General features: G+C 38.0%; 1 protein-coding gene across 4 annotated transcripts in view; it reads left to right on the top strand.

The window, feature by feature from the left end:
* Positions 1-18265, top strand: part of ERAP1 (endoplasmic reticulum aminopeptidase 1) — a 59645-nt gene that overhangs the window by 25644 nt on the left and 15736 nt on the right. For 3 of the 4 annotated variants that reach the window (XM_029942633.1, XM_029942634.1, XM_029942632.1), the window contains exons 5-11: positions 5346-5466; positions 6196-6350; positions 6682-6795; positions 7954-8085; positions 11118-11249; positions 11397-11468; positions 13203-13357. In XM_029942633.1, the coding sequence (XP_029798493.1) occupies positions 5346-5466; positions 6196-6350; positions 6682-6795; positions 7954-8085; positions 11118-11249; positions 11397-11468; positions 13203-13357 (881 nt within the window). The remainder of the gene's footprint in view (positions 1-5345; positions 5467-6195; positions 6351-6681; positions 6796-7953; positions 8086-11117; positions 11250-11396; positions 11469-13202; positions 13358-18265) is intronic. The other variant, XM_029942635.1, reaches the window with a different exon arrangement.

Here is an 18265-nt window from a genome sequence, read left to right as displayed (position 1 = left end):
TGAGAATAGTTTGTTCTAGCTTTAATAAGAATGTTGGTGCAATTTTGATGGGGATTGCATTGAATGTGTAGATTGCTTTGGGTAGTAATGACATTTTCACAATGTTCTTCCAATCCATGAACAGGGAATGTTTTTCCATTTCCTGGTGTCTTCTTCAATCTCTTTCATAAGTTTTCTATAGTTTTCATCATATAGGTCTTTTACATTCTTGGTTAGGTTTACTCCTAGGTATTTTATGGTTTTTCGTGCAATTGTGAATGAGATCAGTTTCTTGATTTCTCTTTTGGCTGCTTCATTTTTGGTGTATAAGAATACAACTGATTTCTGTACATTGATTTTGTACCCTGCAACTTTACTGAATTCATTGATCAGTTCTAGAAGGCTTCTGGTGAAGTCAGTTGGGTTTTCCATGTAGAGTATCATGTCATCTGCAAAAAGTGAAAGTTTGACTTCTTCTTTGCCAATTCTGATCCCTTTTATATCCTTTTGTTGTCTGATTGCTGATGCTAGGACTTCCAGCACTATCTAAAACTACAGTGGTGAAAGTGGACACCTCTGTCGTGTTCCTGATCTCAGGGGGAAAGCTCTGTTTTTCCCCACTGAGGAAGATATTAGCTATGGGTTCTTCATAAACTGCTTTTATAATGTTTAGGTAAGTTCCTTCTATTCCGACTTTCTCAAGGGTTTATATTAAGAAAGGATGCTGTATTTTGTCAAATGCTTTTCCTACATCTATCAACAGGATCATATGGTTTTTTCCCTTCTTTTGTTAATGTGATGGATCACATTGATGGATTTGCAAATATTGAACCAGCCCTGTAACCCAAGAATGAATCCCACTTGATCATGATGGATAATTCTTTTTATATGCTGTTGAATTCGATTTGCCAGTATCTTGTTGAGTATTTTTGCATCTGTATTCATTAAGGAGTTCTCTTTTTTTGTTGGGTCTCTGTCTGGTTTGGGTATCAAGGTGATGCTGGCTTCGTAGAATGAGTTTGGAAGTTTTCCTTCTATTTCTATTTTTTGGAATAGTTTGAGAAGAATGGGTATTAGCTCTGCTTTAAATGTCTGGTAGAATTCTCCTGGGAAGCTATCTGGCCCTGGGCTCTTATTCGTTGGGAGATTTTTGATAACGAATTCTATTTCTTCACTGGTTATTAGTCTATTCATACTTTCTGTCTCTTCCCGTTTGAATTTTGGCAGTGCATGTGCATTTAGGAATTTGTCTATTTCTTCTAGGTTGTCCAGTTTGTTGGCATATAATTTTTCATAGTAATCTCTGATGATTGCTTGTATTTCTAAGGGATTGGGTGTAATAGATCCTTTTTCATTCATGATTTTGTCTATCTGGGTGCTCTCTCTTTTCTTTCTGCGGAGCCTGGCTAGAGGTTTATCAGTTTTGTTTATTTTTTCAAAGAACCAACTCTTGGTTTCATTGATCTGTTCAACTGTTCTTTTGGATTCCATATTGTTTATTTCTGCCCTGATCTTTATTTCTTTTCTTCTGCTGGGTTTGGGATACTCTTGCTGCTTCCCTTCTAGTTCCAGTAGGTGCTCTGTTAGATTTTGAATTTGCGCTTTTTCTAGTTTGTTGAAATTGGCCTGGATTGCAATATACTTTCCTCTTAGGACTACCTTTGCTGCGTCCCAGAGATTTTGGATTGTTGTATTTTTATTTTTATTTGTTTCCATATATTTTATAATTTCTTCTCTAATTGCCGGATTAGCCCAGTCATTCTTTAGTAGGGTGGTTTTTAACCTCCACATTTTGGAGGTTTTCCAGACTTTTTCCTGTGGTTAATTTCAAGTTTCATAGCATTGTGATCTGAAAGTGTGCATGGTATGATCTCTATTCGTTTACACTTATGGAGGGCTGCCTTATACCCCAGTATGTGATCTATCGTGGAGAATGTGCCATGTGCACTCGAGAAGAAAGTGGAGTCCCTAGCTGCAGGATGCAGAGTTATAAATATATCTATCAATTCCATCTGTTCCAATGTGTCATTCACGTCCATTGCTTCTTTATGATTTTCTGTCTGGTTGGTCTATATATTGCTTTCAGTGGAGTATTAAAGTCCCCTGCAATTAGCACATTCTTATCAATAAGATAGTTTCTGTCTGTGATTAATTGTTTTATGTATTTGGGTGCTCTCGAATTTGGCACATAGATAGTTATAATTGTTAGCTCTTCCTGATGGAGAGACCCTGTAATTATTATATAATGTCCTTCTTCATCTCTCTTTACTGCATTTACTTTAACATCCAGTTTGTCTGCTATAAGTATAGCTACTCCGGCTTTCTTTTTGCTTCCAGTTGCATAATAGATATTTCTCCATCCCTTTACTTTCAACCTGAAGGTACCTTCAGGTCTCAAATGAGTCTCTAGTAGACAGCAAATAGATGGGTTTTGTTTTTTTATCCATTTGGCTACCCTGTGTCGCTTGTTTGGAGCATTCAGTCCATGTACATTCAGTGTTACTATTGAAAAATGTGGGTTTAGAGTCATTGTGTTCTCCATAGAATTCATGTTTATAGTGGTGTCTCTGGCACCTTGTAGTCTTTGCCATATTTCCCTCATAGAGTCCCTCTTAGGATTTCTTGTAGGGCTGATTTGGTGGTGATGGATTCTCTCAATTTTTGTTCATTTGGAAACACCTTTATCTCTCCTCCTATTTTGAATGACAGACTTGCTGGATAAAGGATTCTTGGCTGCATGTTTTTTCTGTTCATCACATTGAAGATTTCTTGCCATTGCTTCCTGGCCTGCCAAGTTTCATTAGATAAGTCTGTGACGACTCTGATAGGTTTCCCTTTGTACGTGAGGGCCCTTTTATCCCTAGCTGCTTTCAGAATTCTCTTTACCTTTATATTTTGCCAGTTTCACTATGATATGTCGTGCCAAAGGACGATTCAAATTATGTCTTAAGGGGGTTCTCTGTGCCTCTTGAATTTGAATGTCTATTTCTTTTCCCAGATTTGGGAAATTCTCAGTTATAATTTGGTCTAATATCCCTTCAGGACCTTTCTGTCTTCCTCTTCAGGAATTCCTATGATAGGGATGTTGTTCCGTTTGATTGTATCACTCAGGTCTCGAATTCTCCTTTCTTGCTCCTGGATCAATTTCTCTCTCTTTTTTTCCGCTTCCTCTTTTGCTATAACTATATCTTCTATTTCAACTATTCTTCTCTCTGCCTCGTCAATTTTTGAGGTGGCTGCCTCCATTTTATTATTCACCTCATTTTTAGCCTTTTTTAACTCATCACACCTATTTTCAAAGTGCCTAGTCATTGTCTCAGTTGCTTCTTTGATGCTTTTTTCAACCACAGAGATTAATTTTATGACAAGTTTTTTAAATTCTTGATCCAGTATGTTGTCTAGAGCTGTCTTGAGCAGTTCTGTGGCTGTGACTCCTTCCTGGAGGTTCTTCAGGGGAGAGTTCCTTCGTTTTGTCATTTTTGCTAGTTTCCTGTCTCTTGTCAGCTTTAAAAAGCTCATTGTGCACTGTGCATTTGTTAATATTGCTCTGTTAAAGGAGGCTTATTGACTGTCCAGGGCCTGTCATTTCAGGAAATATTCTTTTAATGGTGTCTCTCAGTTTCTCTTGTTGTGCCTTTGAATATTTTATTTCCCTACTCAGCAAAATTTTGGACTCGCCATCATGCACACTTTGCCTTGTTTCTTGTGGTAGCCCTAAGAAGGAAAACAGACAAACACAGAGTGAACAGAAGGACACAAATGCATAGACAAATCAGACAAACAAATTAAAAGGGAGAAAGAAAAGAAAGAAAATGGAGAGGAAAGAGATGAAAAAAATAGAAGAAGAAAAAATAAAGGGGGTCAGAGAGAATGAAGGACAATGGACAGTCTAAAAGTGTATGACCAGTTGAGGGGAGATATAAAGATGAGATACAGGAGAATATATCTGGATTGCAAGAAAGAAAAAAAAGAGGGAGAAGGGAGAAAGGAAAATGAGTAATTTTTTTAAAATTTTAAGTAAAAGTAATAATAATAAAAAATGAGTACCAAAAGAAAGTAAAAAAAAAAAAAAAAAGCAGCAGCTCCCCCTTGAGGATAGGCGTGGTTTGGTGTAGTAGGTCTCGGGGCTGCTCTCAGAGGCTCTGCCTTGGTGGCTGCAGAGTAGAATGGCAGCATGCCAGGCTCTGCTGGAACTAAGCACTGTGGGCCACTCTAATGCGTCTGATCTTGTGCTGTAGCTGAGCCAAGTTGTATTTTCCACGCCCACCTCAGTTCAAAGTCCTAGTCCATGTACTTTTATGCTACCACTAATGAGATGTACTTGCTTTGGCGGCTGGCTTCTTGGGGGGGGGGGGGGGAATCAGTTTCTCTTGGCTCAGGCCGGGATTTGTGCTGCCCCTGCCTGAGGCAAGGTGTGCTGCCTGAGGCGAGGTGCCCAGCAGGAGATGAAGTACACGCCCTCACATACAAGCTGCGGTCCCCCAGCCCCTAGTCGGGATAGCGATCCCCTAGGGGGTGGGAGCAGTTTCTCTTGTCACCAGTTGGGATTCTGCTGCCTGAGGCATGGGCGCTGCTGGAAATGAGCTGCGAGCTCCTGCAGCCGAAGTGCGAGCCCTGGCCTCCAACTCCCTGCCTGGATTGCGTAGGGGTGGGGGCTATTTTTTCCCTGTTGGCACCCTGGATTCGGGATTCGCGTGGCCAATGCTGGAGGTGAGATGCACCAGTGGAAATGAGGTGCATGCTCATTTCCCGCATGCACTTCAACCTCCCGCAGCCGAGGTTGAAGTGAGTGCCCCTGGGGCCGCTGCCCCTGACTCCCTGCCCAGATGGTGCAGGGCTGGAAGCTGTTCTTTCCCTTGTGCCACTCGGGTTCAGGATTTGGGCTACCCAGCAGTTATATATGGAGTGAGAGTTTCTCTCTCCGAGCACAGTTAAACATTCTTTATCTCTTCCCCAGAGACAGTACTAGGAGCGTGTTCAGTTTCTCTTTCTCTTCCCTTTGTCTCTTGGGCTCCGCACACTTGCCCTGTGTTGGGCTGGGGCTCCCACCTCCCCTGCCCATCTTGGGCTGGCCCGTTTTCCAATCTCCCCAGTTTGCACTCACTCGCTCAGGTATCTTTGAGGTTGTCTTCTTTCTGGAATCTGATTTTCTCCTTCCGCTCTTGCAGATGAGAGTAATGTCCTTCTCAGTTCAATAGATGGGGCAGACGAAGTTTACAGAGCTCCCTTCCTCTCCGCCATCTTGGCTCCTCCCTCTTTTTGCCTTGTTAACCCATGGGTGCAAGCTCAGGGAATTCCTAAGCTTATTCCCCACATGGAGAGAAACCACTATGGCCCTGGAGTAACCAACTGTGCTTTCTCTTCAGGTTTCCGTATATGCTGTGCCAGACAAGATTCATCAGGCAGATTATGCATTGGATGCCGCAGTGACTCTTCTAGACTTTTATGAGGATTATTTCAGCATTCCATATCCCTTACCCAAACAAGGTAGAGATTTTGCAAGATGATTGCAAATTGTGGCATTTATTGACCTCAGCTATGGGTTATTTCCTCATAATTGGTAGTCCCATGGTTATCTCAGCAGCCCTTCAAGTCCTAGAACTCTGGCAGGAGAAGGTTCCTCCTTCTCACGCCTAATCTATAAGGTACATTTCTAATAATGGCAGAAGCAGATCTTATAAGATTTCTGAGGCACATTTATGGTGATAATTTGACCTTCTGACCATAAAGATAAACTCAACTGTATTAGTGGGCAGACAGCAAAGGACAGAAGCTGCATCTTTTTGATTATTAGCATATGTTTGGTAGAAATATACAGAGTGCTCAATAAATTTTTCTTAACAGATGTATGCAGTGTAAGGAAAATCTGCATTTTCCTTTTGAAATGAGCCCTTAAAACTATTGTGTGTTTGAGATTTTAGGTGAATGGGGGTCTGGGACATCCAAAGTCAAGTGGATAATTGAGGAAATTATTTCTAAGAGTATCCAATCCCTGAACTCCTTGTCAGAAAGTTAGAAAAGGAGTCAGGAGGCCTGATGCCCAAATCTGACTTTGTCAAGCAATAAAAGAGCAATTCATTGAATCAGTGAGCTTCTTTTTCCTAGGTTGTGATTAGTTCTGTTCTTTTGATCCCTACACCCATCTATTCTGAAATTAGTGTGTTTGGGCAATGTCTAGTTTAAGAACTGGTAATACATTTTTGTGTTCTTCCCAAGATCTTGCTGCTATTCCTGACTTTGAGGTTGGCGCTATGGAAAACTGGGGACTGATCACATACAGAGAATCTTTACTATTGTTTGATGCTGAAAAGTCTTCTGCATCAAATAAGCTTGGCATTACTTTGACTGTGTCCCATGAACTTGCCCACCAGGTACACAAAATTAATCATACTTTTATTAATTGTGAAATTACATCTATATTGCTTTTATGACATTAAGAGACTATATTGATATATGAAATGTTTTGATTCATTTTTACTTTCTTTTTTCCATTGGAAACATGATTTCTTTTAAAGCATAAGGTCCCATGTTTTAAAATGAACCGTGAAAGGTTTTTCTTATTTTGATAAAAATTTTATACATGTTACTTAAATGCTGACATTGCACATATGAAATATTTCCTTCTGAATGCCTTATGTCCATAACTCTGTAGGTAATCCAGTCTCCATAGAACATGTGAATAATCTAGTGTTTTCCTTTCAGTGGTTTGGGAACCTTGTCACTATGGAATGGTGGAATGATCTTTGGCTAAATGAGGGATTTGCGAAGTTTATGGAATTTGTGTCTGTCACTGTGACTCATCCAGAACTGAAAGTCGTAAGAAGTATTTACTTATTTTTAACAGGTTGATCCTGTTGTTCTGCTCAATGTTGCTGGAAAATACTTACTGATCTTTGATTAGAGAATTCATGGAAATATTAATAACTCCCAGATAGTTTAGATAAGAATTGAGTTTCCAAAATGTTAGTGAACTTGAAAGGTAACACAAATGCTTATTTCCACATTGGATTGCTAATTTCCAAATCTATGATTGTTAGGAAATTATGTTAAATCCTTATCCTCCCTTATTATCAAAAACTAGAAGCAATGACAGCCTGTCTGTTGCATATCATTTCCTCAACCATTAGGTTGCTCCCTGAAGGATTACGTATGGATTGCTGTTTATTTCAATAGGATCCTACTTCTCAAATCAAATACGATTCTACTTGATTTAAGTAACTGCACACTTGTTTATTTATGAGTCTATACTCAGAAGTCACAAACTTAATGCTATGGAACCTTTACAAGTTTATTTTAAAAATCAAATTAACTTGTGAAAATCACATGTAGTAAAGCTAAAAAAGAAACTTACTTTAAAAACAAACCCCTCAAAACAGTCCTTTACCCTACTATAATTTTGACCTAGGCATATATTAACTTCTCAAATTTGTCTTCCTATTAACATAATTTATATTTAGAATGTTTGTATAACTATTACACTACAATGGATCCTAAATATTTCCCCATTTCCACATAAGCCTTAATAATAAAAAAGATAATGTGTGTATGTTATTCTGCTGAGTAATATGCCCTAAGAAATTAGATTATATTTGGAATTTGGGGGGTTTTTTTGGCTGCATAGTTTTAAATTTAAATTTCTTTGCCTTAAAATAAGATGATTGGAGACATTGGAATCACTACACATTTTAGTTTGTTGTTTTGTCAGAGTTTGGCTACAGAAATGATGGTTCTGTTTTTAAGAGAAAATTGTCTTCTAAAGTGATAGGTATTTAAGATGAAAAAAATCTAAAATGTTCACTAAAATTGTTTCTAGGATGCTTTTTAGAGAAAAGCATTTCTGTCTTATTTTATAAACTATATAAATACAGAATAGGTTTGAGCCAGAAATTTAAAGTATAAACCTATTAGCCCAGATCAAACATTTGTCCTTTCATATTTCTTATCTAAAAATAAATCACATCTTTGTCTCAATAGGAAGATTATTTCTTTGGCAAGTGTTTTAATGTGATGGAGGTAGATGCGTTAAATTCTTCACATCCTGTGTCAACTGCTGTAGAGAATTCTGCTCAGATTCGGGAAATGTTTGACGAAGTTTCTTATGAAAAGGTAAAAATGGATTATACGGGTACATTTTGGACATCAAACTTATAAAGACTTGGGTGGAGAGATGACAGGGTGGTGGAGTGGTTTCCCTTTGTAAAGAACAACCCAGGTCGAATGCCTTCTATGCTGCCCCGTGCTGGCTGGAGTGAACTCCGTAAGGCTTAACTTGCAGGTTGGTTTGTAATCCTAACGAGTATATTATAGTCAGTTTTTCATTTACTCTGTTATAAAATGAAAATTCATGGCATACAATAACTGCCTTTTATTTAGCATTCAACAAATAGGTCTTGATTGAGCATAACCTTTGTCCCGGCAAATCTCCCTGCCCCATATAGCTTGCCTTCCACTGCCTTAAGAAATGGTTTGTATTCTTGAACTGCAAAATACTGTCCTATACAGTGTGTTTAGTATGGAATTGGAAGTGGTTGCTAACATCTAATGGGAAATTGTACATAAAAACCTTGATATCTGGCTTCTCTGGACAAGGAAAAAGAAAAAAAAAAGGATTTTAATGATACTGGTCACCGGGGCCTGGGTATTTCCCTTGGCCATGCAACCTGGAGCTAAAGTCCTAGTCCCTTCTTCATGAGACCAAGGTTCTGACGTTCGAGTTCTCTTTCCATTCCCAACCATTTCCATTGTGTTAAATGGGCAGAGAATGTCATTTATCATTGTACTAGGCTGCTTTATTTGTATTAAACAGAACAGTATTTCTTCAGTGTTTCCTTTAGTAGTTCAGGGGAGATAAAAACAGACACAGAGGTGAATAAATCAATGGAACAGATTGGAAAGCCCAGAAACAACCCCACATGTACGGTCAATTTTTTGTCTGTGAAAAAGAGCCAAGAATATAAAATGTGAAAAGGAGAGTCTCTTCAATTAATGGCTGCTTGTGGGACTGAACCCTGTGTCTAGCTCCATGCTGGATGTGGTGTCTGCTTAAAATTCTATTTCTCTGTCCCCTTCCCTGCTCATGAACTCTAATAGAAAAAATATATACCTATATATAATGGAACTGCACATGCAGGACATCTCCATTGCTCTTTGTGCAGAATCGACATAAAAAATAGAACTACCATATGACTTGGCAATTCCGAGTGTTTATCTAAAGAAAACAAAAACACAAATTCAAAGATAAGACACACCTTTGTACTCCTTGTAGCATTATTTACAATAGCCAAGATAGGGAAGCAACCTAGGTGTCCATCGATGAATGAATGGATAAAAAAAATGTGATATTATTCACCCACAAGAAAGAATGAAATTTTGCCCTTTGGACAATGTGGATGGACCTTAAGAGCATTATGCTAAGTGAAATAAGTCAAAGACCAATACAATATGATTTCACTTGTATGTGGTATTTTTTAAAAAAACAAAAAACTTCACCTTTCACAGAACAGATTGGTGGTTATCAGTGGGTAAAGGGGGCCAAAAGGGTACAAGTTTTTAGTTAAACCATTAAGTCCCTGGAATATAACCTACAGCAGTACTATAGTTAATAATACTGTATTACATATTGGGAAGCTGCTAAAAGCAGATCTTAAAAGTCCACATCAAAAGAAAATTGTAACCATATGTGGTGATAGATGTTAACTAGACTTACTGTGGTAGTCAATTCACAGTATACACAAATATTTAATCACTGTACACCTGAAACTGTTACATGTAAATTATACCTCCATAAAAAACTAAATATTTGTGTGTTTTTTGAAGTTTATTTTGAGAGAATGAGCGAGTGTGAGTGGGGAAGGAACAAAGGAGGGAGGATCCCAAGCAGGCTCTGCACTGATAGCCCTGACATGGGGCTTGAACTCAACCATAAGATTGTGATCTGAGTGGAAACCGAGTCAGAACCTTATTAACTGACTGATCCGCCCAAGTGCCCCATCAATAAAAACTTTAGAAAGTACCCATTCTTTTGGCAGAGATAAGCACTCCATGTCCATATTCAGGGATCCAGAATTTGCCTTACCGTTATCCCCACCATCCACTAGAGCCACAGAAAAAGGAACTGTGTTTGGAGAGTACATAAGAAATTCTCTCAGAAAAGATTTTGTACGTCTTAAAGGGTGATTTCTTTCTAGGAAGAAAAGGAAGTAGGAAAGTCTTTCAGGGTTGATGATATCATGATGGCTTAGGAAAAGGATGATTTAAGGGAAGATAGTATATATAGAAAGTCAGTAGAGAGGACAGAGGGGAGAAGGAAGTTCTTTTGAGTTAGAAAGTTACATTTTAAAAAAAGGTGGAGGGGCGCCTGGGTGGCTCAGTCGGGTAAGGATCTGGCTTCGGTTCAGGTCATGATCTCATGGTTCCTGGGTTGGAGCCCCACGTTGGACTCTGTGCTGTCAGCTAGCTCAGAGCCTGGAACCTGCTTCTGATTCTGTGTCTCTCCCCCCCCCCCCCCCTTTGTGACCCTCCCCTGTTCATGCTGTCTCTATCTCTCAAAAATAAATTAAAAAAAAAAAAGGTGGAGGGGGAAAACAACCTAAACAAACAATTTTTTTTGCCCTTGAAAGAATTCCCTCCTTTATGTCACTTGTCCATTAGAGGCATTTGAGTTTGTGATCTACAATCCACAGGAATGGGAGTGGAGGGAAAAGAACTCTCTACCCAGGAACACAGGGTATCTAGGAATTTTTCTCATTGTTACTCTTGCCCCCTGTGCCCCAGCTGCCTGCACTCCTCTCCCTTCCTTAACTGGTACCTCTGCTTCTGCCTCCTGTACCTTCTGTCCCCACAGCTGCACTTGAGTGAAAGGCAGGTGGTGGTTCAGGGGTCAGTGTTTATTCTGCACCACTGTGCACTGACCTGTGAATAATGGGAGCGGGCCATGATGCTGGTTTGCCCTGTGGGGAGGCTTGGTTCCTGGTAAAAAACAGCGGCCCCAGTGGACTAAGTAAGAACGAAAACAGCCCCGTTCAATCCCCTGCCTAGACAGGTTCAGGTTTAACCTACTTTATTTAAAAAAGTTTTTTAAAAGTGTGATGGCAGATTAGATGAATAAACTATAACAATGACTGACATTGTCTTTACAGGGTGCTTGTATTCTGAATATGCTAAGGGATTATCTCAGTGCTGATGTGTTTAAAAGTGGCATTGTACAGTATCTCCAGAAGTATAGCTATAAAAACACAAAAAATGAGGACCTGTGGAATAGTATGGCGAGTGTGAGTATGGTTTTGTTTATCTCTATGTTTGGGATCCACAGGCTTATTATCATGTTTTGTTTTTTCCTTACCATATTAATCCATCTGAGCAGAATCAGGAGTGTTTTCTACAGAACTGAGAATACTTTGTTTATTTCTGGTCTTTAGATTTGCCCTGCAGATGGCACACAAAGAATGGACGGCTTTTGCTCCAGGAGTTCACATTCGTCTTCATCCTCAGTACGTTTTTACATCTACACGCTCCCCCTAAGCACATATTTTTACTCCACATACTTTGAAGAAATCACTGTGTCAGACTCTCTGAGATTCTTAATTCTATCATTCTTCCTGTACAGAAGGTTGTTTAAACTATGTGAGACTGAGAGGTCTTTGTTAATGATAGTCTAAAAAAGCGAGCTGCATAGCATTCTTGGGTAACACATATCACTGGTACTAATTTGTTGAGTTTCATTCTCGGTAAAGCAGTGAGTGTATGGCATGTTTCTGTGGTAGAGTGGGGCTGTATCAGAAAGGCTGTGTGGATTGTTCCCATAGCTCTTCATTTGTGAAAACACAAACAAGGGCAGCGAACATTCTGGAGGACTTACTATGTGTCAGGCAAGTGCTAAGCACTGAGGTGTATGACCTCCTTTATTTTGCACAATAAGACCATGAGCGGGGTGTTTTTAGTTTGATTTTAACAGATGGGAATATGAAATCCAAAAGCCTATGCTTAGTAAATTATAGAATGGGGATCTGAATTTAGATCTAATTCATGTTTTTAACTGTTAAGCTGTAAAGAATTCATAATATTGGAGTCAGAAAACAATGTGAGTCTGTTTACTTAGACTTGTGGAATATTTTCCTAAGTGGCAGAGGTTGAGTCTAGAGATTGAACTACATTTTATTCACCACAGTTTAAGTTTTTGGATTTTTGGTTTTTAGAGATCACTCGATTCAATAATTTCTAGAGTTGTTACTAGTATGTTATGTCTTTTTACTAGCTCTTAAATATTTTTAGAAGTTTTTATTTAAAAAAATTAGTGTTACCTTTCTTTTTCTTAAAATATAACTTATTGTCAAATTGGTTTACATACAACACCCAGTGCTCTTCCCAACAAGTGCCCTCCTCAATGCCCATCACCCATTCCACACCCCACCCCCTGCCTCGTATACCCTCAGTTTATTCTCTGTATTTAAGAGTCTCTTGTGGTTTGCCTCCCTCACTCTCTGTAACTATTTTTTTTTCTTTCTCTTCCCCCATAGTCTTCTGTTAAGTTTCTCAAGATCCACATACGAGTGAAAACACATGGCATCTGTCTTTCTCTGACTGACTTATTTCACTTAGCATTAACACCTTCTAGTTCCATCCACATTGCTACAAATGGCCAGATTTCATTCTTTTTCATTGCCAAGTAGTAGTCTATTTTATATATAAACCACATCATCTTTATCCATTCATCAGTTGATGGACACTTAGGCTCTTTGCAGAAACTTTTTTTAGTATCAGAATATATTCTGAGTTTATATCTGTTGAGTATGGACCACTTAGGAGGTACAGGCTACTAACTGATCATTTTTTCCCACCTTGCTTCTCTGAGAGCCAGTGGTGTTATATAGGTGTTGAATTCCTGGCTTCTTTGGCTCCCTTTTCTGCCCTCATTCCCATGCCTGCTTTGTGCAGTGTGCCAAACCCATGGTATGCCCAGTAGAACCAGATACAGTACGTGCTCTCAAGACATGACCTACACATGTAGAGGAAGAGCATGAGAAGCAAGCAGTCGGTGTTCTAATGGGAATGCTGTGGCTGAGACAGTGTGGGGAAGGCAGGGAGGCAGGGTCTGGTGAGCAGAGGAAGGGATGAGGAGAGCGTCACAGAGACTGTCAACAGGAAGTAGCTCTGTGAGCACAAGCTTGGGTTCTCCATTAGAGTTGGGCAAATGGTCATGTGTCTGTTTTCTGTGAATAAATCAGCACTGGCGACAGGAAGGCCTTGATGTGAAAACCATGATGAACACGTGGACACTGCAAAAAGGCTTTCCGCTGATAACCATCACAGTGAGAGGGAGGAACGTACACATGAAGCAAGAGCACTACAGGAAAGGACCTGACGATGGCTCAGAAACTGGGTAATGTTCATAGAGAAAAGCTCATTTTGTTGCCTAGGTAACTCCTGCCTTGTAAGATGAAAGCTTATTTTTCAGAGTGCTCTTAATAGATGCCAAAATATTTCAATGAAAGCTACGTATCCTATAAAGGTGATCACACACCACCGTCTTCCCAAAAGGATAACAGTGGCTTAAAACCTCGATTCATCTCACTAAAGCTGATAATATGTAATTATTTTAACGTTCTCATGTTTTATAGTTTGATAGGATGGTAATCTCCAGTTACTGACTTGCAGTGACCACTGCTAAATTACAGGAGTGCCTGGCATTTGGGTTTTAGCTGAGGGCATAAACATTTAGGTGACATCTGGGGATGATGAGAGACTCTGTTCTGTTTCATAAGTTGAAGTTTGATCCTGGAAACTGTTTGTCAGCTTTAACACTTCAGAGAGACAACTGGAAAGGAGATGGTGTGGCTTGATTGACTCTAGATAGGCAGTATGTAAAAAAATTAGTTTGAAATAATTTCATACTTACAAAGAAGTTGCAAGAAGAGCACAAAGAATTCTCATGTTTCCTTTACCCAGATTTACATATATGCTAACTATTGACCACATTTGCTTTATCATTCTTTCTCCCCTTTCCTCCCCTTTTCTCCTCTGTTTCTTTACAGATAAAACCCAAAATACATATATAAAACCTAAGATAAAACCTTTCCATGTATAATCCAAAATACCAAACAGTTAAAAATATATACTCTTGGGGTGCCTGGATGGCTCAGTCGGTTGAGCATCTAACGTCAGCTCAGGTCATGGTCTCACAGTTCATGGGTTCAAGCCCCACGTCAAGCTTGTGCTGACAGCTCTGAGCCTGGAGCCTGCTATGGATTCTGTGTCTCCCTCTCTCTCTGCCCCTCCCCCACTCATGCTCGGTTTCTGTCTCAATAATAAAAACATTAAAAAATTAAAAAAAATATACTCCCTATAACTATATCTTTTTTATGGTCTCTGTATAACATGTATTATTGAAGTATAATTAACAAACAATATCCTATTAGTTTCAGGTGTAATCATACTGATTCAATATATTTTATGTATTACAAAATGATAACAATGATAAGTCCTGTTATCATCTGTCACTAAGTAAACGCAGTACATTATTGACAGTATTCGTTATACTGTAAATTACATCCCATGACTTACTTATTTTATAACTGGAAGTTTGTATCTCTTAATCATTCTTACCTATTTTACCCCCTTTCCCTATCCCTACCCAGTAACCAACAGTTTGTTTCATTTATTTATTAGTCTTTCTTTTTTGTTGACTTGTTTGGTTTCTCAGATTACACATAGAGGTGAAATCATGTGGTATTTGTTTTTATCTGTATGACTTATTTCACTGGACGTAATATGTTCTAGGTCTATCTCTGTTATTGCAAATGGGAAGATTTCATTCTTTTTTTATGGTTAATACACCATTGTGGGTGTGTGTGTATACTAATGTGTGTGTAACACATACCACACCTTCTTTATCCATTTATCAACAGACACTTAGGTTGCTTCCGTATCTTGCTATGATTAAATAATACCGCGGTGAACAATACAGGTGCATGCATCTCTTCAGGTGGATGTTTTCATTTTCTGTGAATACCCACAAGTGGAATTACTGGATCCATACTGTAGTTCTATTTTTTAATTTTTTGAGCAGTTTGCGTACTATTTATGATAGTGACCACACCGGTTTATATTCTCTCCAACAGGAAAATGGAGCCTTCCATTTTCTCAACATTCTTGCCTAGTCGTCTTATTTTTCTTTTATTTTCATTATGATAAGTGCACTCTTGATTCCCCTTCACCTTTTTCACCCATTCTCACCTCCCCCCATTTTCCATCTGGTAAACATCAGTTTGTTCTCTATAGCTAAGGGTCTATTTTGTGGTTTATTTTCTTTTTTCCTTTGCTCATTTTTTTTGTTGTTTCTTAAATTCTACATATGAGTGAAATCATATGGTATTTGTGTTTCTCTGACTTCACTTAGTACTGTACTCTCTAGCTCTATCCATGAAATCATGGAAATGGCATGATTTCATTCTTTTTTTATGGCTGAGTAATCTCCCCCCGCCCCCCATGCATATACCACATCTTTATCCATTCATCTCTTAATGGACACTTGGGCTGTTTCCCTAATTTGGCTATTGTAAATAATACTACTGTAAACATCATGGTGCATGTGTCCCTTCAAATTAGTGTCTTCATATTCCTTGGGTAGATACCCAGTTGTGTGATGGCTGGGTCATATTTTTATTTTTTGAGGAATCCCCATACTGTGTTCCACAGTGGCTGCACAAGTTTGCATTTTCACCAATAATGCATAAGGGTTCCTTTTTCTCCACATCCTTCCCAACATTTGTTTCATGAGTTTTTAATGCTAGTCTTTCTGACAGGTGTGAGGTGATATCTTATTGTATTTCTAAATTGCGATTCCCTGATATGTTGTGTTGCGCATCTTTTCATGTGTCTGTTAGCTATCTGTATAACTTTTTGGAGAAATGTCTGTTCATGTCTTCTTATCTTTTTAAGTGGATCATTTTTTGGGTGTTGAGTTATAAGTTCTTTATATATTTTGTATACTAATGCTTTATTGAATATGTCATTTGCAAATATTCCCGTTTCATAGGTTGCCATTTAGTTTTGTTGGTTGTTTCCTTCCTTCACTGTGCAGAATCTTTTTAGTTTGATGTAGTCCCAATAGTTTAATTTGGTTTTATTTCCCTTGCCTCAGGAGACATATCTAGAAAAATATTGCTGTGGCCAATTGCCTGTGCTCTCTTCTAGGATTTTTATGGTTTTAGGTCTCACATTTAGATCTTTAATACATTTTGAGTTTGTTATTGTGTATGGTAAAAAAAAAAAAAAAAAAGTGGTCAGTGGTCCAGGTCATTCTTTTGCGGGTAGCTGTCCAATTTTCCCAACACCGTTTGTTGAAGAGACCTTTTTCCCATTGTATACTCATTCCTCTTTTGTCAAAGATTAATTAACCATATAACCATGGGTTTATTTCTGCTTTTTCTATTATGTTCTAGTGGCCTATGCATCATATTTTATGCCAGTACCATACTGCTTTAAGTACTACTATTTTGTAATATAACTTGAAATCTAGCATTATGACACCTCCAATTCTGTTTTCCTTTTTCCAGATTTCTTTGGCTTTTCAAGGTCTTTTGTTGTTTCATACAAATTTTAGGATTGTTTGTTCTAGTTCTACGAAAAAGGAAATTGATATTTTGATGGGAATTGCATTAAATCCATAGATTGCTTTGGGTGCTATAGACATTTTTACAGTATTCTTCCACTCACGAGCATGGAATGTCTTTCCATTTCTTTGTCTTGAATTTCTTTCATCAGTGTTTTATAGTCTTCAGAATCCAGGTCTTTCACAAACATGTTTGGTTATGTTTATTCCTAGATATTTTATTGTTTCTGGTGCAATTGTAAATGGGATTGTTAATTTCACTTTCTGCTGTTTCATTATTAATGTATAGAGATGCAACGAGTTTCTGTCCATTGATTTTGTACTTCACTGGATTCATTTACCAATTCCAGTAGTTTTTAGTGGAGTTTTCAAGGGTTTTCTAGTATGGTGTCATGTCATCTGAAAATAATGGGAGTTTTCTTTTTCTTCCATACCAATTTGGATGCGTTTTATTTCTTTTTGTGTAGTTGCTATGGCTAGGACTTCCAGTACTACACTGAATAAAAGTGGTTAAGTAAAAGCGGTCTTGTTCCTGACCTTAGGGAAAAAGCTCTCAGTTTTTCACAATCGAGTATGATGTTGGCTGCGGGTTTTGCATGTAAGGCCTTTATTATATTGAAGTATGTTTCTTCTAGACTTACTTTACAGAGGGATTTTATCATTAACTGATGTTGTACTTTGATGGTTTTTTTCTGCATCTCTTAAAATAATATGGTTTTTAATCTTTTCTCTTATTAATGTGACATATGTTGATTTTTGTGTGAGTGTGTGAATATTGAACCACCTTTGCATACTGGTAATAAGTCTGGCTTGATGGTGGTATCTGATTTTTTTAATGTATTGTTGGATTCGGTTGCTAATATTTTGTTGAAGATCTTTGCATCAATATTCATGAGAGATATTGGCCTGTAGTTCTCTTTTTATTTCTAATTATGGCCTTTTCTTTTCCTCTTAAAGAATATTTTTCAACATTTCTTTTAAGGTTGGTTAGTGGTCATGAACTCCTTTATCTTGTGCTTGTGCTAGAAACACTTTATCTTTTCTTCTCTTGTGAATAACAACCTTGCTGTGTTGGTTATTTTTGGTTTTAAGTTTTTCCCTTTCAGCACTTGGAATATATTCTGCCACTCTCTTCTGGTCTGCAAAGTTTGTGCTGAAAAAATCAGCTGACAGTCTTATGGGTTTCCTTTCTTTTTCTTTTGCTGCCTTTAATATTTTCTTTTTAACTGTTGACATTGTAATTGTAACATATCTTGATGTGAATCTCTTTGGATTCATCTTGTTTGGGAGTTCCTGTGCTTTTTCGATCTGGATGTTTCTTTCTTAGGATAGTGAAGTTTTCAACCATTATTTGTTTAAATATGTTTTCTGCCCCCTTTCCTCCTTCTCCTTATGGGGCCACTATAACGTGAATGTTTGTCACTTGATATAGCACCAGAGGTCCCTTAAATATTGTTCTCATTTTTAATTATTTTTTATTTTTGTTATTCTGATTGGGTGATTTACACCATTCTATTTTCCAGATTATTTATTTATTTTTTATTTTTTAATATAACACAATTTATTTTTTTAACATATGCAATTATTTTCCATCATTTACAATACAATAGTTACAATGACACTCCAAACAGAAAAGCAAAGTAAAAAATCAAAACCCCAACTTCTATTTTATGTAAT

The sequence above is a fragment of the Suricata suricatta genome, chromosome 6 (genome assembly GCF_006229205.1).
Source record: "Suricata suricatta isolate VVHF042 chromosome 6, meerkat_22Aug2017_6uvM2_HiC, whole genome shotgun sequence".
Classification (NCBI taxonomy): Eukaryota; Metazoa; Chordata; class Mammalia; order Carnivora; family Herpestidae; genus Suricata; species Suricata suricatta.
The sequence above is the reverse complement of the archived record's forward strand: the minus strand, read 5'-3'. Positions and strand labels throughout refer to the sequence as shown.